This window comes from Odocoileus virginianus, chromosome 10 (genome assembly GCF_023699985.2).
Source record: "Odocoileus virginianus isolate 20LAN1187 ecotype Illinois chromosome 10, Ovbor_1.2, whole genome shotgun sequence".
NCBI lineage: Eukaryota > Metazoa > Chordata > Mammalia > Artiodactyla > Cervidae > Odocoileus > Odocoileus virginianus.
The window spans coordinates 3,509,131-3,534,596 of record NC_069683.1 but is presented as its reverse complement, the minus strand read 5'-3'; the positions used below and the strand labels follow the sequence as shown (position 1 = coordinate 3,534,596).

The 25,466-nt window shown below is 43.2% G+C and overlaps 2 protein-coding genes and 1 long non-coding RNA gene across 7 annotated transcripts in view; 2 read left to right on the top strand and 1 right to left on the bottom strand.

Moving 5' to 3' along the window:
- LOC110144557 (olfactory receptor 5J3-like) overlaps positions 1-1,702 on the bottom strand; it is a 141,163-nt gene extending 139,461 nt beyond the window's left edge. The window contains exon 1 of one of the 4 annotated variants that reach the window (XR_011489848.1): positions 426-1,702. The gene's annotated coding sequence lies outside the window, so the exon portion shown is untranslated. The remainder of the gene's footprint in view (positions 1-425) is intronic. The other 3 variants (XR_011489850.1, XR_011489849.1, XM_070472933.1) reach the window with 3 other exon arrangements.
- Positions 1-7,581, top strand: part of LOC110122474 (fatty acid desaturase 2-like protein FADS2B) — a 53,309-nt gene extending 45,728 nt beyond the window's left edge. The window contains exons 9-12 of one of the 2 annotated variants that reach the window (XM_070472931.1): positions 2,805-2,901; positions 4,764-4,843; positions 5,562-5,687; positions 7,062-7,581. In XM_070472931.1, the coding sequence (XP_070329032.1) occupies positions 2,805-2,901; positions 4,764-4,843; positions 5,562-5,687; positions 7,062-7,122 (364 nt within the window). In that variant the 3' untranslated portion in view covers positions 7,123-7,581. The remainder of the gene's footprint in view (positions 1-2,804; positions 2,902-4,763; positions 4,844-5,561; positions 5,688-7,061) is intronic. The other variant, XM_070472932.1, reaches the window with a different exon arrangement.
- Positions 7,582-15,568: 7,987 nt separating this feature from the next.
- LOC139037061 (uncharacterized) lies at positions 15,569-23,971 on the top strand. Its single transcript, XR_011489847.1, has 3 exons — positions 15,569-16,415; positions 17,886-18,413; positions 20,558-23,971. It is a non-coding gene; the product is annotated as an uncharacterized lncRNA (long non-coding RNA).
- The last annotated feature ends 1,495 nt before the right edge of the window (positions 23,972-25,466 follow it).

The following is a 25,466-nucleotide window of genomic DNA, read 5'->3' as shown; positions in this document are numbered from 1 at the left end:
GCCTTTTTTCCCACAAGATTAATTCCCAATTGCAGTATACTAGTCCCTCAGCATCTGAGCAGGATTAGTCCCTGGACCCACCTCAGTTACCAAAATTCAAAGTTATTCAAGCTCCATAGTCATCTATCCAAATATGTGGTTCCACAACTGAGAATTCAGGCAACAACTAATCTTGTAGTAGAGTATGTGTTTACTTAAAAATATCCACATTTAAGTGGACCTGCACGTTTCTCAAAGGACAATTGCATTCTGCCTGATCACCAAGTCCTTCAAACTGTAATCCAGCTGGACATATTATAATTCTTACCAAAGATAATAGCCCAGTTTTTTTAAAAAGTTATTTTACTACTAGAGATTTCCCTACATCAAAAGCACTTTAAACTGAATCACCCTGTTCACCTCGTGATGCATCCCTCCCTGCTCACCGCATCGCTCCTCATCGCAGCAGCGGCGGCTCCTCTTTGTCAGGCCGTTTGCTGAAGGCTTCACACTGTGGGCGTCCCCCCGCGTCACTCCTCATACCAGCAGCGGCCCCGCGTCACTCCTCATACCAGCAGCGGCGGCTCCTCTGCGTCAGGCCGTTTGCTGAAGGCTTCGCACTGTGGGCGTCCCGCCGCGTCACTCTCACAGCGGCAGCGGCGGCTCCCCCGCGTCAGGCCGTTTGCTGAAGGCTTCGCACTGTGGGCGTCCCGCCGCGTCACTCTCACAGCGGCAGCGGCGGCTCCTCCGCGTCAGGCCGTTTGCTGAAGGCTTCGCACTGTGGGCGTCCCCCCGCGTCACTCTCACAGCGGCAGCGGCGGCTCCTCCGCGTCAGGCCGTTTGCTGAAGGCTTCGCACTGTGGGCGTCCCCCCGCGTCACTCTCACAGCGGCAGCGGCGGCTCCTCCGCGTCAGGACGTTTGCTGAAGGCTTCGCACTGTGGGCGTCCCCTCGCGTCACTCTCACAGCGGCAGCGGCGGCTCCTCCGCGTCAGGCCGTTTGCTGAAGGCTTCGCACTGTGGGCGTCCCGCCGCGTCACTCTCACAGCGGCAGCGGCGGCTCCTCCGCGTCAGGCCGTTTGCTGAAGGCTTCGCACTGTGGACGTCCCGCCGCGTCACTCTCACAGCGGCAGCGGCGGCTCCTCCGCGTCAGGCCGTTTGCTGAAGGCTTCGCACTGTGGGCGTCCCGCCGCGTCACTCTCACAGCGGCAGCGGCGGCTCCTCCGCGTCAGGCCGTTTGCTGAAGGCTTCGCACTGTGGACGTCCCGCCGCGTCACTCTCACAGCGGCAGCGGCGGCTCCTCTATGTCAGGCCGTTTCCTGAAGGCTTCGCACTGTGGGCGTCCCCTCGCGTCACTCTCACAGCGGCAGCGGCGGCTCCTCCGCGTCAGGCCGTTTCCTGAAGGCTTCGCACTGTGGGCGTCCCCTCGCGTCACTCTCACAGCGGCAGCGGCGGCTCCTCCGCGTCAGGCCTTTTACTGAAGGCTTCGCACTGTGGGCGTCCCCCGCGTCACTCTCACAGCGGCAGCGGCGGCTCCTCCGCGTCAGGCCGTTTGCTGAAGGCTTCGCACTATGGACGTCCCGCCGCGTCACTCTCACAGCGGCAGCGGCGGCTCCTCCGCGTCAGGCCGTTTGCTGAAGGCTTCGCACTATGGACGTCCCGCCGCGTCACTCTCACAGCTGCAGCGGCGGCTCCTCCGCGTCAGGCCGTTTGCTGAAGGCTTCGCACTATGGACGTCCCGCCGTGTCACTCTCACAGCTGCAGCGGCGGCTCCTCCGCGTCAGGCCGTTTGCTGAAGGCTTCGCACTGTGGGCGTCCCGCCGCGTCACTCTCACAGCGGCAGCGGCGGCTCCTCTGCGTCAGGACGTTTGCTGAAGGCTTCGCACTGTGGGCGTCCCTGGTGGCTCAGACAGCAGCGAGCCCGCCTGCATTGTGGGGGACCAGGGTTCGATCCCTCGGTCGGGAAGATCCCCCAGAGAAGGAAAGGGCAACCCGCTCCAGTATTCTTGCCTGGAAAATTCCATGGATGCAGGAGCTGGGGGGGCTAGTCCACGGGGTCGCAAAGAGTCAGGCACGACTGAGCGACTTCACTCACTTTATATGCATTATCTTACTTGATGTAATCAAAAATTCACAACAAGGCAATGTAGATGGTATCAATTTTACTTTTCTGGTAAGAACTAGTTCAGAGAAATGAAATCACTTACTCAAGAGCTAATAAGGGCCAGTGGCAGTGCCAAATCACAACTTGTACCCAGTTGTACCTATCTGATGACAACATCCAAGCTGTTAATCACATTGCATATATCCTCAATTTGTTGTTGCTTTAGTCGCGAAGTCATGTCTGACTCTTTTGTGACACCATGGACTGTAGCCTGCTAGGCTCCTCTGCTCTGGGGGTTTCACAGGCAAGAATACTGGAATCGGTTGCCATTTCTTTGTCCAGGGGATCTTCCCAACCCAGGAATCAAACCTGGATCTCCTGCATTGGCAGATGGAATCTTGACCACTGAGCCACCAGGGAAGCCTGACCTTCAGTTATCTAGGATCTTCTGAGCCTTGCACCAATGCCGACAGAAAATACTGGGGACACTGCTCTGGTACAGTAGGCTGCAAGACAGGGAGTGTGACTGATACCTAGTGTGTCATCTTTAGATATAAAAGGTCTGCAAAGATGAAAAACAAATAACCACCACTTTATTGGAACCTTTGAGTCACTGCCCTTTCCTCTAATGCTCTGCCAGATCTGTCAGTGGTTATGCAAGCCCAGTGACTGGAACTGAAACTCCCCAAGGAATGATCATATCTTCCTTTTATTCTCTTAAAGGTTTCTTGAAAGTCCCTGGGTTACATATGTTACCCAGATGAGCCACATACCAATGAAAATGAGCAACGAGGAGAACCAGGACTGGTTCAGCACTCAGGTAATAATGCTGTTCTTGGGAAAGCATCCACCAAAGCATCCTGATTACCATCTGCTTACCTCAGATAATATTTATTGGGGGCTTGCAGGGGCCAGGCATTGTCAACTGTTTTGCATGAGGTGTAGCTACATGCTCAGAGTATTCCCACTTCACAAATGATAAAATTGAGGTATGAAGAAGTTCTATAACTTGGGTAAGATCACACAGCTAATAAGTGGTAGAAGCAAGTTTTATTTACTTATTTGGCCACACTGTGTGGCATACAGGGTCTTAGTTCTCCTACCAGGAATCAAACCTGTGTTAAGCACACAGTCTTAACCAGTAGACCAGTGGGAAATCCCTAGAAGCAGGTTTTAAACCTCGGCAGTTTGATTTCAGAACCTTTGCTCTTAACCAAGGCTTAATAAACTATAGTCCAAGGGCCAACCTAGTCCAGTCTGTGTTTTTGTAGTTCTATTGGAACACAGCCACACTTATACGTTACATATTCTCTGATAACTTTCATTCTAAAACAGCAGAACTGTGTAGCTGTGATGAAGAATTAAAACATTTACTGTGCAGGCACTTTACAAGCAAGGTTTACTAAACCTGCCTCAACATGATACAATCTTTCAACGAATCTCACACTCCTAGAATAACAGAGTGGAGAACCTGGAATCCCCCTCATTTCATTGTATAGATAGTGTGGCCCGGAGAGGAAACTCAGCATTCTCGGCAAGAATGCTGTTAACCATTAAAAGACTTGTGACCCGTGCAGAATACCATTGCCCCCTAAGCCTGACACTGGCTGTGTTGTGATTAACTGGAGAATCCAGTCATCATACTGCTTCCTTCTCCATCCTCGTTTCCAAATTCAGTGGACACTCCACACAGTAGTGGTTCTCAATTGTTTTGATCAAGAAACCACTCTTAAAACTTATTGAGAACATGAAAGAGCTTTCTTTTGTGGAGGTTATATCCACTGATACTTACTGTATTTGAAACTGAAACTGAGAGTTTAAAAATATATATTAATTAATTTTAAAAAAACAAGATAAAGCCAATAAAGGTTAACATCAGAGTGATGACATCATCCCATGTTTAATAGCCTCTGGAAACACCCATGCTATAAGCATGCATGAACGAGAATGAAAAAGGCAAGTACTGTCTCAGAAGTATTATGGGGATCATTTTGATCTTGAACCCCAAGGTGCTCTAAAGTACACTTCAAGGAACCCTGACATAGAACAACTGCAAAAATAACATGAAAAATGGCAACAACCCTAACAAGAATTAAATCTTAGAAAGGCACTGAATAAAAGTCACATTCATATGCATTCTAAGTAGTCTGGAGAATCTTATGAACTTCTTCTCAGTCTGTCTTTGAATAAAATAAAATACATTAGATTAAAAAGGAAGCTACTTGCATATATTAATAAATGTATCTCTAGGCACAAAACCCTTGATTAAAGCCCTTGTATGCTTTATTCCTCATTTAGAAGTCCTTTAAGTCTATTCTGTGGTAATAACATTCAAACTCGTATAATTTCTACCAGAGTCCTACAATCCCACTTCCATCTGCCAAAGTCCTTACTCATGACACCTTAGTCTTCTGATTTTGAAGGCTGATAGTGACTCAGTCCTCTCAGATCCTATTCACTTCTTCATGTCTATTGCCTTATCGATACTTCTTAGCAAAAGGTCTTATTTCCTTTATAGTTGTAAGGTCCCTGAGACCTGGGACTTATTTCTATCCCTCATGGTTTGTTACACAAAATGCATACTCAATCAGCACTTGTTGAATGATGGATAAATAAAAGAGTAACTAAATCTCTTGTTTGTCATGGGCTCATTTACATCTAATGTAAGCTTTTTCTTTGCAGGTCCTGGCCACCTGTAATGTTGAACAGTCATTTTTCAATGACTGGTTCACTGGGCACTTGAACTTCCAAATTGAGCACCAGTGAGTAAGAGAAACAGTTCATGATAAAGGGCAAGGGCTGTCACTAATAACTGCCCTCCATATAGTACAGAGTGAAGCAGAAGACTCACCATCTTAAGGGAAAAAAATGAACCAGGGCTCTCTAAAGGATGCTATTTTTCAATTAACAACAATGATAGATAAGGGAAGAAAGAAATGAAGGAAGTGTCACTATTGTGAGTAAATGGAATGAAATCTTGGAAAAGTATCAGTGACTCAGTTTCCAGATTCCTATGGGCTTAGGACTTGGTGATTTCTTTGCATTTGCTTTGTTGGCAAAACCTAAGAAAAATCAGGACACTTGGGTAACCAACTTGTGTTCAAACTTAACTATATTATAATTCAAAAGTTTGCTTATCTGTGTCTTTGGAGCCAAGTTTACAAAATAACTAGTGAAGTGGAGTCCCTGCTGCAATTTCTAAACGGTATCTGGAAATACTTTACCAATGGATCAGTTACAGAGAGGAAACAGGTAGTTCACTGCTGCTGTCCATGGGGTCAGAAAGACCCAGACATGACTGAGCGACTGAACTGAACTGAACTGAAGGGATAAGATGAGTCTGCCAGCAAGTTTTCCAACTTCCCAGAACAAAAGTATTGTGTCTCTGTGGCTGATACCATTTTATTTTGTAAAAGGAGAAAGGGAACTTTGGGTTTCTCCTTAGGTCTGAAAAGTTGTATATCTCCTCTGTTTCTCTAGTCTGTTTCCCACAATGCCACGCCATAATTATCACAAGGTGGCACCTCTGGTGAAGTCACTGTGTGCCAAGCATGGACTGCCGTATGTGAATAAGCCCATGTTGAAGGCATTTGGAGATATTGTCAGGTAATAACAGTCCCATAACCCACAGCTCTCATTTCCCTTCACTGCTGGTCCCCAGACTCTTCACTGCTTTATGAATCATTCAGTCAAGAGCTATTTATTAAGAAACATTCATGTGCCCAGCATGGACAGGAGGCTCTATAAGGAACAACACTAACAGAGAAATGATAGCAGTCATTCCTACCATTTACTTGCTACCTTCTAGGTACTTCTTAGTGAAAATATCTTAGTGCCCTACTAAATTACAAGCTTCTTATAAACCAGGGTTCTGTATTATTTGTCTTTGTATCACCCACAAAGCCTTGACATGATTTAGAACTTAACCAGTAGGAGGGACTCTCCGTTCATCTGGTTCAGGGTTGAAAACTAAGATGCTTGCTGGGTCTGGTGGGATAGGCAAGGGTGACTCTTTCTATAGGAACTGAGAATCCATACTCATCCTAAAGCATGCACAGTTACCTAGAGAATCCTGTGCTCATCAAATTAACAGCCAAAACCTTGGTTGAATATTTTTTTTATCTTCAGATTAGGTAAAAAAAAAAATTGTTAATATGAATAAATAAGCTATCAAGGCTAGACCTGGTCAAATCTGATCCCTGAGCAGTAATCCATCTTCAGTTTCAACCACTGCCCTCCTCCTTTCCTGCCCTCCAGATATCTGCCCTCCCTTCAGTTGCTACAGAACTCCCTGCCCCTTGCCCATGACGCATCCTTGGTCACATTTTCTTCTACCTAGTATAACCTTCAAACCTGCCTCCTCCCTCCTGTCACCTTCTCAAGTTCCATTCACTCTCCAAAGCTCACCTGAAAGGTCTTTTCTTCATCTCAGTCCTCCCTTGTCCCCAAGACTAAACCTGTCACATGCTTGCTTCTCTTCATGTCTGACTTTTATCACAATCATAATTAAATATCATATTGGGTAATATGTATCTCCCAGTGCAGACCAGGAACTCCAGGTGGACAAGACTCTCATCACTCTTATTCACTGCTGTATCACCAGAGCCTAGAAAAATGTTTCACTTTATAAAGTAGGAGAGGTATGTGGATATAAGATGAGTTGGTTTATAGTCATACGGTTTATCTTACAGAGATTCAGCAGAGCTTTTTCTTTTAATACTGGAGAAAAGGAAAGTGAAGATTTGGAGTACTGAAAAGCGTAAAATATCAGTCTCCTCCATATAGAAAATGTGAACTCACCTTCTAAACCATAAGTCAGTGTATTTGACTCCCTCCCCCGGATGAGATAGAAAGAGGTCTTTCAGATAGAGCTGAAAATGACAATGTTGTAAAGTATTAAGTAAAAGAGCAAATGTTCCATGAAGTAGCTCCTTTGACCTGAGCCTCACCTACTCATGATTTTGTCTGCTCCTCTTGCAGGGCCCTGAAGAAGTCCGGAGCCCTCTGGAAGGAGGCTTACTGCACGCATCCAGAAATATAATGCAGATGTGCAGGTGCTAAAGAGAAAACCACAGGCCCCAAAAGTGTCCCTTGTGCTAAAGTCCATGATACCAAACCTCTTCAATACCTGACATAATTGCAGTTACAGCCTTCCTCAGAAATGTTATCTTAATCAACTAGTCTGGAATTTTTGGGTAGGCAATGTGGTGGTAATCTGTTGTGTTTTACTCCTGCCCCATTCCTGCTCCTGGCCCAGAGAAAGTGTGTGTGTGCATGTGTGTGTGTGTATCTGCATGATAAAACCCTTGTAATTCCTCCCTCCCCCCAAAAAATAAGGTGTCTGCCCTAAATATAATTTGCTGATGGCTTCCTTGCCCCTCCTTTCTTCCTATAAAAACATTCCTTTTGCACAACCCCTGAAAATTCCTTTCTGCTTACTAACTGGGATATTGCTTGATTCAGAAGTCATTGAATAAAGCCAATGAAGTCTTCAGATTTACTCAGTTGAATTTTTAACAGCTTGTTCAATAAGCTTCCCAGAGGAGGACACTCAAGGTCTATTACTTTCACAACTTCCCAGATCACTGAGCATGGCGTTAGAATTCAGATGATCAATCCTGTGGATCATGTCTGCCCTCTGCTCACTGGCCACATGAATAAAGAGGGCTTAATTGGGCAGACATCCATTTAAACTAAATGACTCATGAGAGTTATGTTACAGTCCTACCTGAAATTCTTCAGTGGATTCCCATTGCTCTTGGAATAAAGTTGCAATCTGCAACCTGGTGATTGCCAACAGCCTACCAGCACTGGCCTTCCTCCAAGAACCCTGCCCCACCTTGTACCACTTCCTCCCTCAGCTTCAGTGCCAGGCAGCCAAAGTAGGCACAGGGAAGAATGTTTGACCTCAAATAACACCCAAAACTAGGTCTCCGTACCACCTCCAGGGAACCAAAGCATCAGGACATGTCTGGAACTTGAATGCCAGAATCCTTTTCAGAAGTGAAGGCTTCTCCATCCTAGAAGATTCCATGTTGAAGCTTCAACCATATCTTATCATAAATGGACAAGTCCCAAAGCCCACTAATTGATGCCTGCTCCACCAACATTTCTGCCAACTAATACATCATCCACAACTCATAATGTTTGACCAAACCCCAGATCAAAGACACAGATTTGAGCCCTTCCCATGTCTCCTTGCCAGTTGGCCTCAAAATAACACACTTCTCAAAAGCTGGTGCCATAGTATTGCTTTCTACGTGCTTCAAGCCGTGAGCCCTTTGCTTGGTAAAGATTTCAGGGAAGCCTCCCCATTAATTCAAGGCCTCCTTGTGATATACTCTGTAGTAATTACTAGAGGTATATTTTCACATCCATCTGTGTGATCCCTTAGTCTTCCACTGTAACCTGCAATATCCATAAGAGTAGAGACTGCCTGACATGATAGAGACACTCAATGAAGACATGCAGAAGGAAGGCAGGCAGGGAGGGAGGGAGCTGGAGGGGAGAAAGGAAAGAGGGAAAGAAGGAAGTGTCAACTACAAATTGGCACTTGACAGCTACCTCTACAAGGAATAAATCAAGTGCTGCTGCAGCTGCTGACATTCAATACCCTCTGAAAGAAAGTTAGAGTGGAGAACAGGACTGAGGCACTCTGGGCTCTTGGAAAAACTGGCAGGACAGGTATTCAGATAGTTAGATATTTTCAGGAGAAGATTTTATGAGCCTAGTTAATACATCTGTTCATATTCAGAAAAACTCGTTGTGAATCTGCTCCTCATGGCTAGCAGCAAACATCTGCCAAAATGTGTGCATGACTGCAGGTTCCCCCTTCACTAAAATCATATATGACACTTACCTTATCCCCTAACAAGACACTGAAATGTTTTCAGAGATAAAAGAACAAAACTGTAAGTCAGGCAGCAGTTCCTCTTTGGAGCAGTTTCTAAGAGCTATCAGAAATGCTGTCTCCCAGGCTGGAGTCCTCATTTTGCCCCAACAACTCACAGCTCGCATGCTGTGTCTTTCTTTCAGTCTAAAGGAGGAAGGAAGGGAGGGAGGGAGGGAGGGAGGAGGCAGGAAGAAAAAGCTGTGTGTAAATGTTGCTGTTGTTCAGTAGCTAAGCGGTGTTGAACTCTTTGTGACCCAATGAACTGCAGCATGGCAGGCTTCCTGGTCTTTCGCTGTCTCTCAGGGTTTGCTCAAACTCATGTCCATTGAGTCAGGGATGCCATCAAACCATCTCATCCTCTGTCCCTCACTTCTCTTCAGTCTCTCGTAGCATCAGGGTCTTTTCCAATGAGTCAGCTCTTCAAAATAGGTGGCCAAATCCTGAAGTTTCAGCTTCAGCATCAGTCCTTCCAGTGTATATTCAGGGTTGATTTCTTTTAGGCTTTACTAGTTTAATCTCCATGCTATCCAAGGGACTCTTGACAGTCTTCTCCATTACAATGGAAAAGCATCAATTCTTTGGTGCTCAGTCTTCTTAATGGTCCAAATCTCACATCTGTACATAACTACTGGAAAAACCAAAGCTTTAACTATACAGACCTTTGTTGGCAAAATGCTGTAAATGTAATTCCTTCTAATTAGATAGTAAGATGAATTTTATCAAACTTGTAAGCAGCATTTCTATATTCTAACTGAATTATTAAAATTCTTAGCAATAGTTATGAGCATCTCCTAAGCTGTAAATACTGAGTTGCACCCTTCATAAGTATTATTCCATTTAGTCCTCACAACAGTTAGAAATGGCAAGTTTTATAATTAATCTCATTTTATAGATAAAAACATGAGGCTTAAGGGAGACCAAGCAACTTGCCTGATGGCACAGGTAAGTTGAGTATAGTCTCAGACCCAGGGATGTCTGACTCTGCAGTCAACAATCATTAACATTCAAGAAACCAAAAGTAAAGGGGAATTAAGTTGCATTACAAGTCATGAGCAGTGGGCACATTTGAACTAATAGTTTCCCAGGAGCTGATGGAATAAGCATGAAAGTAGTTATCGTTCCACCTCACTAAGAACAGCCACCTGGGGAGGGGAGGATACAAGGAACATGACAGGCACAGCAGCAGCATAGTAAGAATGCCTGTTAGCTAGTCTCTACTCCCCAATCCTTAAATAGTATTATTCAACTCAGAAGAATTCACTGGGAGAGAATCAAGCAGAGATTTAACCTTTCAGCAAGGGACAGACACTGCAAAAAGCATAAGAACAGAACAGAGAATTGGATTCGAGATTTTGGGATAACATAGCATGAATTCAACCTGGGAAAAGTTCACTTTCCCTGTGGCTTTTCTCTGATACTCTATTTCCTTGAAAGTCTCCCTCCTTTTGATAAAATCTGGTAGTAAAAATTGCCTACATTTTCAGTCGAGCATTAGATAAGGGTGACTGATTGAATTAGAAATCAGGAATCTCAGTCCTAATTTCAGCTCCTCAGTAGCCTGCTATGAAATTGGCCATGTCTCTCACACATTGCCTCGATCTGTAAAATAGGTGGATACATAATATTACCTGGCTTATTTGCAACATAGCATTGCTGGGACAACCAATTAAAGTACGGCAATTAGAATACTTTCATAAGCCAGGAACACTCATTCAGATGCTGGTTGTTATTAATGTAATCAGGGTTCCTCACATCCTGGACCATCAAAATCAAGAGCAATTTCGAGGTCAAACAGATTCACAGGACAGAAAGACACTGAACCATCTCAAAGGTGAAGAGGGCACATTTCATTTGATGAGAGGATTATGAGTCACAAGTGAGACCATGATTTCTCTTATTACAACACGTAACACCTGGGAGCCACCTTCCACTTCTGACTTTACTCAGTCCCCTGGAACCAGCAGCCAGATCTCAAGCCAAAGGAATAGTGAGCCATGGGCTCCAGTTTTCCCAGCTTCCAATTAACCATGTGAGTGCACAACTCTCTAGTGGAAGTCATACCAAATCTATCATTTGTTGGTTAAACAATATACTGTAAAGGGTTTTCTTGACTATTCTCCTGCTAATCATCGACCTGAAGGACACAAAATATAGATTAAACTTTACTCAGAGGAGGAATATACTCAGGTACATTTTTTGCCCACATTTATTTATGAAAATTTGCATAAAGACAGTTGTGTTGAAAGAATTTACCAGTGAACATCTGTTTAGCCATAATCAAAATTTTGAAGTTACATTTTAGTAAACTTGTTTTATTTTATATATATATCCATCTACCTGTCTATCCATTAATCTATCCTTTTTACGTGCTTCAAAGTAAATTTCCAGGGGCTTATTTTTAAAACTAAACCTCAGATTATGCAAATAACAAAGTTCATTTCTCATCTTCAATAAAGAATTGTGTAGCAGCTTCACCTTTAAGGGAGTTTTATTGGAATTTAAGGGAATATAACATGGTTAATATCGTGCAAAATAAATTAATTCAGTACAAACCTTCTTGTGCAAACATTTATCCTTCATTATTTATTGAGCACTTCAATATTTTTTGAGTGCTTATCATGTGTCAGACTTGGACCAGTTAATGTGACCCAGAGACCGAGGAGCCCAGGTTCTTGAAGCTTACAATCTAGTATAAAAAATAAATAAATAAATAAATAAATGGAAGAAAATCCAAAATCATCACATCTGAAGAAAACAAAAGGGTGTTTTGAGAGTGATAAGCAGGGACTAATCAAAATAAGGAGGGTCATGGAAAAGAAGAATATGAAAGAGTCTGCAATCAGATTCGAAGGAGCGAGGGAGCATCGGCACCAGCCAAGTGCAAAGGCCCTAAGGCAGGAATAAGCGTCTGTTCAAAGAACACAGCAGGAGGCCTGAATGACGGTGGAATAGTGTCCCAGTTTTTCCCTCAATGTTACTTCAACTACATTTCTTCACTGTATTTTGCCTTGACTATTCAGGGGCATTCAAAACTAATTTTCTAGATAAGCAACAAGGATAAATTATAGAGCACAGGGAATTATAGCCATTATCTGGTAATAATTTTAGTAGGGTATAAACTGTAAAAATGCTGGAGCATCATGATATACACCTGAAACTAAAAATAATATTGTGAATCAATGATACTTCAATAAAAAATAATAGAAGTATTTTCTGTTATTTGTACAAGAAGTTTTCTCCGGGAAATCCTCCCAGATTTAACTGACTAGGTTAAATCTCCCTTCATGAGCTCTGTGTCCTGTGTGCCTCACTTATACAATTTATTTCTTCCTGTGCAACCACTGAAAACTGAAAACTCCATGAGGGTAGTGACCACCCTGTATGTTGTTACCATTTTATCACCAGGCACAGTCCAATGTTTGGCATTGACCAGGTATTCAATAATGTTTTAAAGAATAATTAATCATTCTTAACAAGCACTCCAAAACTCCTTGTAATTGCTACCTAGAATCCAGCTGTAATCCTGATGCTCTCTGTTCCATATGGAGATTCAGTTCAGTTCAGTCACTCAGTCGTGTCTGACTCTTGTGACCTCATGAACCACAGCACACCAGGACTCCCTGTCCATTACCAATACCCGGAGTCTACACAAACCCATGTCCATCGAGACGGTGTTGCCATCCAGCCATCTCATCCTCTGTCATCCACTTCTCTTCCTGCCCTCAGTCTTTCCCAGCATCAGGGTCTTTTCACATGAGTCAGCTTTTCGCATAAGGTGGCCAAAGTATTGGAACTTCAGCTTCAGCATCAGTCCCTCCAATGAACAACCAGGACTCATCTCCTTGCAGTCCAAGGGACTCTCAAGAGTCTTCTCCAACACCACAGTTCAAAAGCATCAATTCTTTTGTGCTCAGCTTTCTTTGTAGTCCAACTCTCACATCCATACATGACCACTGGAAAAACCAGAACTTCGACTAGACGGACATTTGTTGGCAAAGTAATGTCTCTGCTTTTTAGTATGGCGTCTAGGTTGGTCATAACTTTCCTTCCAAGGAGTAAATGTCTTTTAATTTCACGACTGCAATCACCATCTGCAGTGATTTGGGAGCCCCCCAAAATAAAGTCTTCCACTGTTTCCCCATCTATTTCCCATGAGGTGATGGGACCGGATGCCTAGATCTTAGTTTTCTGACTGTTGAGCTTTAAGTCAACTTTTTCACTTTCCTCTTTCACTTTCATCAAGAGGCTCTTTAGTTCTTCTTCACTTTCTGCCATAAGGGTGAAGTCATCTGCATATCTGAGATTATTGATATTTCTCCCAGCAATCTTGATTCCAGCTTGTGCTTCCTCCAGCCCAGCATTTCTCATGACGTACTCTGCATATAAGTTAAATAAGCAGGTGACAATATACAGTCTTGACGAACTCCTTTTCCTATTTGGAACCAGTCTGCTTTTCCATGTCCAGTTCTAACTGTTGCTTCCTGACCTGCATACAGTTTTCTCAAGAGGCAGGTCAGGTGGTCTGGTATTCCCATCTCTTTCAGAGTTTTTCACAGTTTATTGAGATCCACACAGTCAAAGGCTTTGGCATAGTCAATAAAGCAGAAATAGATGTTTTTCTGGAACTCTCTTGCTTTTTCAATGATCCAACGGATGCTGGCAATTTGATCTCTGGTTCCCCTGCCTTTTCTAAAACCAACCTGAATATCTGGAAGTTCACAGTTCACGTATCGCTGAAGCCTGGCTTGGAGAATTTTGAGCATTACTTTACTAGCCTGTGAGATGAGTGCAATTGTGTGGTAGTCTGAGCATTCTTTGGCATTGCCCTTTTTGGGGACTGGAATGAAAACTGAACTTTTCCAGTCCTGTGGCCACTGTTGAGTTTTCCAAATTTGCTGACATATTGAGTGCAGCACTTTCACAGCATCATCTTACAGGATTTGAAATAGCTCAACTGGGATTCCATCACCTCCACTAGCTTTGTTCGTATTGATGCTTCTTAAAGCCCACTTTACTTCACATTCCAGATTAAAAAGTAATAATAACACTCCTCAGTGAAAGGAATTGTTAAAGCCTGCAACTCGGAACCTTTTGCTCAGTCAATTGAAAAAGGCTGCACAAGGGTGACTTGGGTCTATGTCACAGTGGAACAGACTCAAATGCTGACTCACACAAACTGAATTTGTATTCTGACACATGTTTCTGGGGGGAAGGAACAGACAGAGCTGAAGAGATGAGAAAGTTAACGCTGCCCTAAACCACGATGTGGAGTTTTCAGCCCTAGATTTGGATTCTCTTAATAGTTATATATCTATTCCTCACTTACTCTCTGATCATGAGCTTGCTCCTTACTTTCTAGAGATTACCTCTTATTTATAGGTAATCAATTGAAATACAAGGAATTATTTGGGCTTACAAAAAGGCGATACATGTTAGAGAGTTCAGTACTTTGCCTGGCGCTGCTCAGCTTTCATGAGCTACTGTATCAGCTTTCTAACTGTTCTCATTGTTTACCCTCTTCTTCCCCTCACCAAGAGCTTTGAACTCGATATCCTAGCTATCTGGATCTCCCAGATATTTGCACGATGGGTACCTATTTATTATCTCACCCCCCTTCTATCTAATCAAACCGATGCACGAAATCCTTGTTCCCTCCCTACGAGAGTTTGTCATTCCCTAAGCACTAACCTCTATTATTTCCTTCACGGTGTTCAACATCATCTGGAATCATTTGCTATCTCATATCATTGGGATATGTTTTAACACAGAAACCTGGCAAATGAATAAGAATATATTCTTGCTCTTCATAAAATTTAAGGAGAACGGGAAAATAACATCAGCTCCTTGAGAGCAGCGGTTTTGTTATAGCTCTAGCACCAGAGTTGTCTTGAGGGCCTGTTCAGTAAAAACCTGTTTTTCAAGGGCTGCTTTTTTTTTTTTTCCTCCCCCTCTCTTCAAGCCACCAAACACATCTCGGAGCGGTCCTGCAGAGGGTACAAGGTCCAGGCCTGGCTGGAATTTCTGAGGGAAAAAGCCACCAGTGTAGTGGTGGCCGCCGTATTCCGAACCTGAGACGTGATGGGCCTTTGCCTCCATTGCACGGTCCTACGCCTCTCCGCTGAGGCCGAGGCCGCTCCCCTGCACCTCTCCGCCTGCAGCCCCCCTTGCCACCAGGCAGGCCAGCTGCCCCCGCTGCCCATCCGCGGCCACCCTGGAGGTCACAGGCTGACTGTGGGGTGAGCCCCTGGCGCCCGCCGCCTCAGACGGGGATCCCAGTTGACTGCACCTCCGCTGTCTCTACGCGGCCAGTGCCGCCTCTCCCGCCTGCGCGACTTGCTCCACTGAGAGCTGGAGGACGTCTGCCGGATCGGCTGGTACTTCTGACTGGCCGCTTTCTGCGCTGGCACTTCTCTGCTCTGGGCGCGGAGGCCAGGAGGCGGGCACAAGCTGGGGCAGCCCTGCTCCACCGTTGGCAGCGCCAGTAAACCCCTCCCCCAGGCAGGAGGCCGTTAGTGAGTAACTGACGACCAGCGACCGTTAGTGGCCCCCTCAGCCATTGGTTTCTGCCAGAGTAAGCCCCGCCCCCTTCTATAAACAAAGGCGCCCACATTCTGACAAATGGAGGCTGGCTCTCTGACAGGCGAGGCTGCCATTTCTCTGTCAGCTAGCTTTCTGACCAGAGCCTTTATGCCTTGTTCCAACAACTCGTCTCCGGATTCGTTGGCCTGGAGCAACAAGCAGAACGAGCGTGGGCTCCTTAGCCCCAGCCCTGTCCAAGGGAGTAGAACCTGGAGGACTTCCCAGTCTCGCTTCAGAGAAGCCAACATGCAACCATGGAGAACCTTGTATCGGCCACGGTGCGCTGCAGGCACGTGGACTGTGGATCCGCCCTCGAAGAGCGGACAGCTTTACTAACAAGACTAAAATAGATTTAATAGAAAGATACTTAACACACCAGAGTGACGTCGGACACACCGAGGGGAGGGGCGGGAGGCAGCGCCTGCGCAGAACTTGCCAACATCGGAGGGTTCGGGGTTCCGTCCCCAGGAGGCGGGGCGAAGAGAAGCCGCCTGAGGTCACGGTGCACAGCCAGGACCGGAGGCCCACCAGGCTCCCTCTCACTGGTCCTGGAGAAGCTGCTGGAGAAGCCCCGGCCTGAGGCGCGCCGCGATAAAGAGAAGGAAAAGGTGGCGGAAGAACAGGCCGAGACAACCAAGGGCGAGTCTGGAAGCATATCTTGGCAGGTGACTGCGAGACATTCCACCCGCTGTCCGTGGCCCCAGACGGTTTCCTGCAGGAGAAGGGCCTCCCCCAGGCCCCAGCCACCTGGCTGAGAACCTGTCGCTGCCCGTGGCCGAGGTGAAAGTGAACGAGTGTCTTCCAGGTCGTCCCCAGTGCTCCTCCATCACTTTCTTCAGCCCTGAGAAACCTGTCCAGCTGAGGTTGGTGCTGGGTCTATGGGCAGGACCACCTCCCATACGAGGAAGCCCACTGCCTATGGTGGGCTGCTGGTGAGCACACACCCAGTGAGGCCCGGCTCCCCGGGGGGTTTGGAGGAGAGGTCCTGGTGGGCCCACAGTGGGGAGAAACTGTCTGTTCCCCACCCTGAAGCACAGTCCTTCCCTCCAACCTGGGGACTCCAGCGTATGTCACGGCCACGGCAGCAGCAGGCAGAGCCTTTGTGTTGGTTACTGTGCTGCAGGTGGTCAGGACAGGGCGGCGAGCTGCATTTTCACAGCTGCTCTTTACTCTCACGTGCACTTTGATTATTGGTAAGCTCAGGCAATAATATTAATGCCAGCTGACATTTATTTAGCACTTACTTTATGCCAGGCATAAACACAAAATCCTCACCAAATTGATACTCGCATCCCCATTTTATAGGAGAGGAAAGAGAGGCACAGAGAAGTAACTTGCTCAAGGTCACACAGATAGTAGGCAACAGAGGTAGTACTACATCCAGAATGTCTGCTGGAGAAGGGCCTCCCCACCGCCCGTGAGTACTGATTAGCCAGGTACTTACTGCTTAGGAGCCGGCACTAAAATGATAGTCGGACAGCAAAGCAAGGACCAGCATCATCTTTGGGATTCCTCCTTCATCCTCTGGTCCTTTTCCAGTTTTACCTCCAGGGGTTGGTTTGTTTGATTTTTTCCATGCCTCTTGGACATGAATCCAGTAGAGTAGACATGGCCTCCTTTTCAAGGGAGTCTGTAGAGCTTTCTGTAGACTCATTGAAAGACATACAGGGTGATGTCTCCTGGGAAGAATCCCAGGAACTGGTATGGAACCCAGAGAACTTTTACCAAAGGATTGTCATACTCTTTTTTTTTTTTTTTTAACTTTTCATTGTGGAAAACTTTCCACAGGCAATAGCAAAAGGCTTCCAAAATGAACTTCCATGTAAGTGTCACTCAACTTCCCTAATGCTCAACTCATAACCAGTCTTGTTTTCTGTAGGCCTTTCCATTTCCTGCCTTGATTATTTTCAATCAATTCCTAGATATTATATCATTTCATCCATAAATATTTCAAAATATATAAGAATATAAGAATTCTTTCAAAAATACAGCAAGAATACCGATTTTACATCTCAAATAACATTCAAATGTTAATAAAAAAGAAAAATAGAAATAATGATAATTAACACTCTAAGAAGGAGTCTGTGTTGTCTTCCAGAAAAAATAAACCACTGGCAATAATGTCTACTGGACTTTGGCCTCCGTGCCTTGAACCTCTCATGTAATAAATTAAATGAGGGAGTTAAAATGATATTTAAGTTTTCACCTACCTCTGATATTCTAGTAGTTTTCATGACTAGGTGGATTATCCTGTACCTATGGGTCTGGGTACTCTTTAACATACCCTTAAAGTTTTTATTAATAACACTGTATTTGATCTGTCTCCCCTACAGGGATGTCCACTTGTAATGGGCCAAGAACTTATCTTCTTATTCACTGCTAGATCCTCAGGGTCTAGTGGGCAAATTGTGAAGAGTCTTGTGTGCTGAGCCAAGGAGTTTGAACTTTATCCTGAAACAATGAAGAGTCATGGAAGGAATTCACTGAGATAAAATGCATCACCAGAAGTGTCTTTAAGAAAGATAGGATTTGTGGAAGATGAGAATAGCTAATGGGAGGTCAATTAGGAAGTTGTTCTTGTGATCCTGAGCTAAAGGAGCAAAGGCATGAACTAAGGCGATAGATATGAAGGTGGACAGTTTGGAGCTCATGAAAGAGAAGTAGAATTAATTTGGCTTTAAAAGAGACAGTCAAACAAAAGACCACTTTGAGAAACCCAAGTATGGCCATTGGAAGGGAACTGTGGACCTCATTCCTATTCAGATTGAGAGCATTACTTCCCTCTTGGCAAGCTCTGACTCTTGGTGCAACATCAGCCAGCAATCAAGATGCAGTGGGACAGCTGATGAGGGTGAAGCATGGTAGGTAATGCTGGTCACCATTTGCAGCTTCAGTGTAGATTATTGATGAAGTACACTGAGGATTTGGCCAATCAAATTGCAATTACTACAGTGTCTGCCTACTTGATGGTTATTCAGATAAAAGATTCAAATATCTTGAGTGCTTCAGTAAACATGGATTATATAATTCAATGGATGATAGAATCCTTAAGCCCACAAATCCCAAATTCCAAAGTTTCTAAGAGGTTCAGTAACTTGCCCACATTCACTAGGTTAATGGGTAACAGAGCCAGGCAATGGGCACAGGCCAAATGTCTCAAAGTTCATGCTTTAAAAATTCATGTGACATACAGCCTACCACCTTGCCCATCCAGCTAGGTAAAAGATGAATACAACCATTTAATACTGGAGATTAACAAATATAAGAAGAGGAGGCAATAAAAGATGAATTTATAACAACTTTTTGTTGTTCAGCCAGAGTCCCTGCCAGGGCATCTAATGCCTGGAGAAGAAAGGATTTGAATTCTGTAGAAACCCTCAGCAATTCAGCTCAAGTACATAAAAAGAGCTCTCTGAAATGAGTTTGAATTTTATCCCAAAAGAATGAGGAGTCATGGAAGAAATTCAGTGAGAGAGGGTGAAGCTGTTGCCTGAATATCTACCAAGTAGGCAAACATTGTAGTAGTTGGAATTTGCCTGCCCAAATCCTCACTGTACTTAACAAATAACCTACACTGAAACTGTGAGTGGTGACCAGCATTATTTATCATGCTTCACCCTCTTCAGTGAATCTAAAACCATAGGGTAATGCTTGTGAGTTTTCTTCTAAAGACCACCACAGGATTAATGTTGCAGCAAAAATAGGAATGAACAGCCTTAAGCACAAAACAGCCAAACAGGTCTGCAAGGGTTAAACAATCTGAGTTATTCTTTGGCTGTTGCTACTAACAAACACTTGTAGGCAGACATGTCTTTCGCAAAGCTAATTACTCTCTGACTCCATATGAATTATACTCTGCACCTGGCATTCTTCTCCCCCTGTGCTCCCTTATAGCAGTCTTGTATTTTAAAACAAAAAGGTCACAGGCAGATAATCTGAGAATCACTAGACAGTTACTGAGCCACCTGATGCTGGCTTTGACCATAGATTTTGCAGAAGAAAGGAAGAATGCAAGACTTTCACCACTCTGATCCTTTTCACGTACCCCAGACCATGAACCCTGACTATAAAACCTCTCCCTATTTCCCTGAGAGGAAGGCACAGTTCTTGAGGTGCTAGCCTTCCATGTTCCCTCTTTGCCTGGCAAAGAAATAAAGTTACTCTATGTCTTTTCTCCAAAACTTTGTCTCCATATCTCTGTTCAGCAGCAGTGCCAAGATTTTGCCAACATTAGTAAAGTGAGGCAGGGAGTTAATCATGTTAATAACTGAGGCATGTGGATATCTCTCATGATGGGAAAAGAGTTCAAGTTGAGGATCCTGGCTATGTAAGGCCCCAAGAGTCCTTCAGGTAGGTGACAATGAGAACAGGTGCATCAGGGCAAGAAGGAAAGAGGGGCACCCAGATTTGGAGATGTCTTTTAACAGGAATAATTCTGATAATCCTTTCATGCAATACCCTCCACAGTTCAAAAGGCCTATACATGTATGTGCATTCCACACTCGCTCTTTCAGCACCACTGAGGCAGCGATGTCTGGTGTCATTAGGTCTATTGTGTAAGGGGAGAAACTAAGACTTAGAGTAAATGGAAAATCCAGGATGCAAAGCCAAGTTTTCAAAATCCAAGATCAGCTAAATATCAGAACAGGTGGCCCCCCAACTCTTGGAGTAAAGAAGTGCAAAGTGCCTAAAGGACAGACCTGGAAAAAAAAAAAATTAAGTGGTCTCAACTGGGAAGCTCAATACCTGTACATTCAACTTAGTCCCCAGTGTTTAAGATTCCCATGAGAATGGTCCTTAATCCAACAGCCCTTAAAAATAAATCCCCCATTTGTAGCAAAAGCAAAATACCACTTGGCCAGACACACAGAAAAGGATATTCTAATATAAATGGGACTTTCTAAACAAATAACTCATCAAATTTTTCTATAGGGTCTTGGAAGGGAAATCCAAGCCTGTATGTCAGAAAAATACACTAGGAATTTTATCTCTTGATTCTTTGCAGATTCCAGAAGAATCCTCTTCCAGAAAATCAGGAGTGGAAATGAGTAGCAGGATCATTGAGGACCAGGAGAGTTGGGAACAACTTGAACATTAGTATTTAAAACAATTCCTTGGATATTTTCAATGAACTGTGAAAGATTTACAACTGAAATAATTCATCTTAGTCACCAGTTAAGACTTTGGAAAAGATAAAGTCAGGTCTAGAACCATAATTTACCTTAAGGAGTACGTCAAGGCTATATACTGTCACCCTGCTTATTTAACAGAGTACATCATGAAAAGCGCTGGGCTGGAGGAAGCACAAGCTGGAATCAAGATTGCCTGGAGAAATAGCAATCACCTCAGATATGCAGATGACACCACCCTTATAGAAGAAAGTGAAGAGGAACTAAAGAGCCTCTTGATGAAAGTGAAAGAGGAGAGTGAAAAAGTTGGCTTAAAGCTCAACATTCAGAAAACTAAGATCATGGCATCTGGTCCTATCAGTTCATGGGAAATAGATGAGGAAACAGTGGAAACAGTATCAGACTTTATTTTTCTGGGCTCCAAAATCACTGCACATGGCGATTGCAGCCATGAAATTAAAAGACGCTTACTTCTTGGAAGCAAAGTTATGACCAACCTAGATAGCATATTAAAAAGCAGGGACATTACTTTGCCAACAAAGGTCCATCTAGTCAAGGCTATGGTTTTTCCAGTAGCGATGTATGGATGTGAGAGTTGGGCTGTGAAGAAAGCTAAGTGCCAAAGAATTGAAGCTTTTGAACTGTGGTGTTGGAGAAGACTCTTGAGAGTCCCTTGGACTGCAAGGAGATGCAACCAGTCCATCATAAAGGAGATCAGTCCTGGGTATTCATCGGTAGGACTGATGTTGAAGCTGAAACTCAAATACTTTGGCCACCTCATGGGAAGAGTTGACTCATTGGAAAAGACCCTGATTCGGGGAGGTATTATAGGCAGGAGGAGAAGGGGATGACAGAGGTTTTGATGGTTGGATGGCATCACCAACTTGATGGACATGAGTATGGGTAAACTCCAGGAGTTGGAGATGGACAGGGAGGCCTGGTGTGCTGCAATTCATGGGGTCACAAGAGTCGGGCATGACTGAGGGACTGAACTGAACTGAACTGAACTGAAGAATATTTTTGAGTAGAACAGTGGTTGCCAGGGACCAGAGGGGGGAGGAAATGTTGGTTACAGGGCACAAAATTCCAGTTGTAAGAGGAATGAATTCTGAGGATCTAATGTACAGCATAGCGACTACAGTTACCACTTCTATGTCCTGTACTTGAAAGTTGCTATAAAAGTTGATTTTGAACGTTCTCACCATAACAAAGGTAACGTGGCAGTTAGGTGAAGAATGTGTCAACTAATCTTACTATAAATACTTGACAATGTATTTGGGTATCAAATCATCACATTATGCACCTTAGACTTACATGTTATATGTCAGTTACATATCAATATAGCTGTGGGGGGAAAATGTCACTGAAAGAGATAGAAGAAAAATCTCTTATATATTAATATAAAGATCGCTGCCAATTAGAGCAACACTCCATCATTGTATGTGTGAGTGCCTGTGCCTCTTGCCCTTAGTTTGGGACAGCAGTCCTGCGCGTCCTGTTTGGAGTTACCATCACTGGTTCTTCACATCTCTAGTTTATATAATCCCAAATATGTTTTAGTACCAATTTGTCTTTTAATGTTGAAAATGGTAATGCCTTCTAATGTCTAGCAAAGGAGATGTGGCTTTGATTTAGTAAAACTGGCAGCATTTTGACTTGCTGAGAGAGGTGGTGTGTCTGTAACTTGTGCTTTAAAGGCAATTTGGGGGTGTAAATAACATTTAATATTACAAAAGGCATGTAGACTATACAACCAACACATATAACCACTAAATATGTCACCAGTAACAGTAAAGCCTCAGTATTTTACTGTGCTATAATTAATCTATAAGCTCTTTCCCTCAATATTATTTTTTTTTAAATTTCGGTTGAGAAGTGTAGCACTTATGAATTCATTTTCATTAATGCATGATATTCTTCTCTATGCGATTATTTATTTCATTATTGTTTCATTTCTTTTTCATCCTTGTCTATTATATCAAATGGCTTGATTTATATTTATAAGATCCACATTCACAATCGTTGAAATTTAATGACATGTTCAGTCCATTTTTATTTTCCTTACTAATTCATTTAGACTTATTTATGCCTTCTCAGGGGATTTCTGTTTGTATTGATTTTTCCTATAATTCTTTTTACCTTCTTTATTTTTATTTAGATTGATTGATTTTAAAAGTCCATTTATTCCCCTAAACTTTAAAAAAATTTCATTGTTATCTTTGTGATTTTTGAAATTACATACATCTAAGTAATAAAGTATAAGAATTTTAGAGTACTCTGAATGTAGTGAATACTCAAATATAGTGTGTTAGTGTTAGCTGATATTTTTAATTTCTCACTTCCCCATAGACATAGGGCTTCCCAGGTAGTTCTAGCAGTAAAGAACCTGCCTGCCATGCAGGAGACATAACAGACGTGGGTTTGATCCCTGGGTCAGGAAGATCGCCTGTAGGAGGACATGACAAGCCACTCCAGTAATCTTGCCTGGAGAATCCCATGGACAGAGGAGCTTGGTGGGCTACAGTTCATGGGGTCACAAAGAGTCAGACACCACTGAGCGACCAACACACACAACATAGACAATATTATTAATATTTAAAACTCCCTCTGTTTATGCCAATGTGTTATTTCCCACGTTTGCCAGTTTCTAAGCTCACTGTTTCTTCTTTCTTCTAAGACTTTGCTCAGAAATCATTTTCCTCTCTTCTGAACAAGTCTTTAGAAGCATCTTTAGTGTGCAACTGTTGATGGTTAACTCTCTGCATTTGTTCTTGCATGAGAGTGTTTTATTATCTCCATTTTTATTAATTTCTTATTTTTAAAAATAAAACCTTCCTAACAGTTAAAATGATAGTACAAGAAACACTGGTATGAACTTCACCTGATTAACCCATTCTGGGAAATAGCAACTCACACCAGAAATCTTGCCTGGAAAATCCCATAGACAGAGGAGCCTGGCAGGCCCTGCTATGGGGTCACAAAAAATCAGACATGACTGAGTGACTAAAGAAAAACATTATAATACTCTATCTGTGGCAGGCAAGTATAAACAGGAAAAAAAATCAGTTAAAAAGGAATTATCTTCTGTACTTTCCAATAAATTTTGTCCTGAAATTAAACTTAACCTTGAAAAAAAATTAGTCTATTTAAAAAGACGGAAGGAGGTGATTGTTATCTGAAAAGTAAGTTGAACCTGAAGCAGGTTAAACATAAAGGGGTAGGTTGAATGGAGTTTTCATTTTCCTTCTACGTACTCTAGCGATTTTGACTCTTTTTAGTAACAGACGTGAATTAATATAGCCTTCTAATAGAAATTTAAAAGAATTATTTCTCTCTATCTATAAACAAATTAAATACAATTAATTCACTATTTATCAATGATTGTCTTAATTTTTCTATGTAATTATTTGTGTCCATATGTGTACAGTCAAAAAACCCAATCTAGCTTCAGCTTAACAAGGAGAGACGCTTTTCATGGAGAAATCTTGCCACCTTGTGGTGTATAAAAATAATACTGTGCTTAAAGTATTCACACAAAAACAAGAAGTGCTGTCCTTTCGCCAGGTTCTGCTGCCCTAGTTACTTATAGAATCCGTACCCTTCCACGTGTCTAGAATCTAGAATCCTAACTGTGTAGTATTTATAATGCTGAATAATTTACATGTATTTGCAGTTGTATATTTCCCTGTCTCTTCTCTAAACCACAAACCCCCAAGAACACTGGGTGATCTTTGCCCTGAGTCAGATATGACTGAGCACGCATGCAAGAAGTAAAACACAGTGTTTTGATACACACATTTATATAGTGCAATGAGTACTATATCCAAGCCAATTAACATGTCTCTCTTCACATCATCATCATGTGTGTGTGTGTGTGTGTGTGTGTGTGTGTGTTGAGATCTCCTGAAATCTACTCTCTTAACAAGTTTCCAATATAATATAATTATTAACGATGATCACCACTCAGCACTTCGGGTTTCTCAAGCTGCTTCATCCTACATAAGTGAAACTTCACACACTTTGACCAGCATCTCCCTGTCCCTGATGAACACTCTGCTCACTATTTCTATGAATTTGACTTTTTGAGAGTTCACATATAAGTGGGATCATGCAGTATTTGTCTTTTTATGCCTGGCTTATTTGCTTCGGATAATGTCCTCCACGGCTTACCAGGTGGCACTAGTGATAAAGCATCCACTAGAAATACAGGAGACCCAAGAGATGCGGGTTCATTCTCTGGGTCGGGAAGATCCCTGAAGGAGGAAATGGCAACCCGCTGCGGTATTCTTGCCTGGGAAATCCCATGGACAGAGGAGCCTGGTGGGCTCCAGTTGATGGGGTTGCAATGACTTGGACACAATTGTGCTCAGTGATCACAGTATCCTCGAGATTCACCCATGTTGTTGCCAAACACAGGATTCCTTCATTCTAAAATTATAGGTATAGATATAGATATATCACAATTTCTTTGTCCATTCATTCATCAATGGACATTTAGAATATCCAGTGTACTGATTTCATTTTCTTTGCATACATATTCAGAAACGAAATTACTGAATCATATGGTAGTTCTGTTTCTTGAGAAACCTCCAAACCCTGTTTGATAAAGCCTATGACAATTTTCCCTCCCCAAAATGTATGAGGTCCTTTTTCTCTACATCTTTGACTACACTTGTTATCTTTTGTCTTTTTGACAACAGCAATTCCAACAAATATCAGTTCATACCACATTTTTGTTTTAGTTTCCACTTTGCTGATGACTAGTGATGTGGAGTATATTTTTAT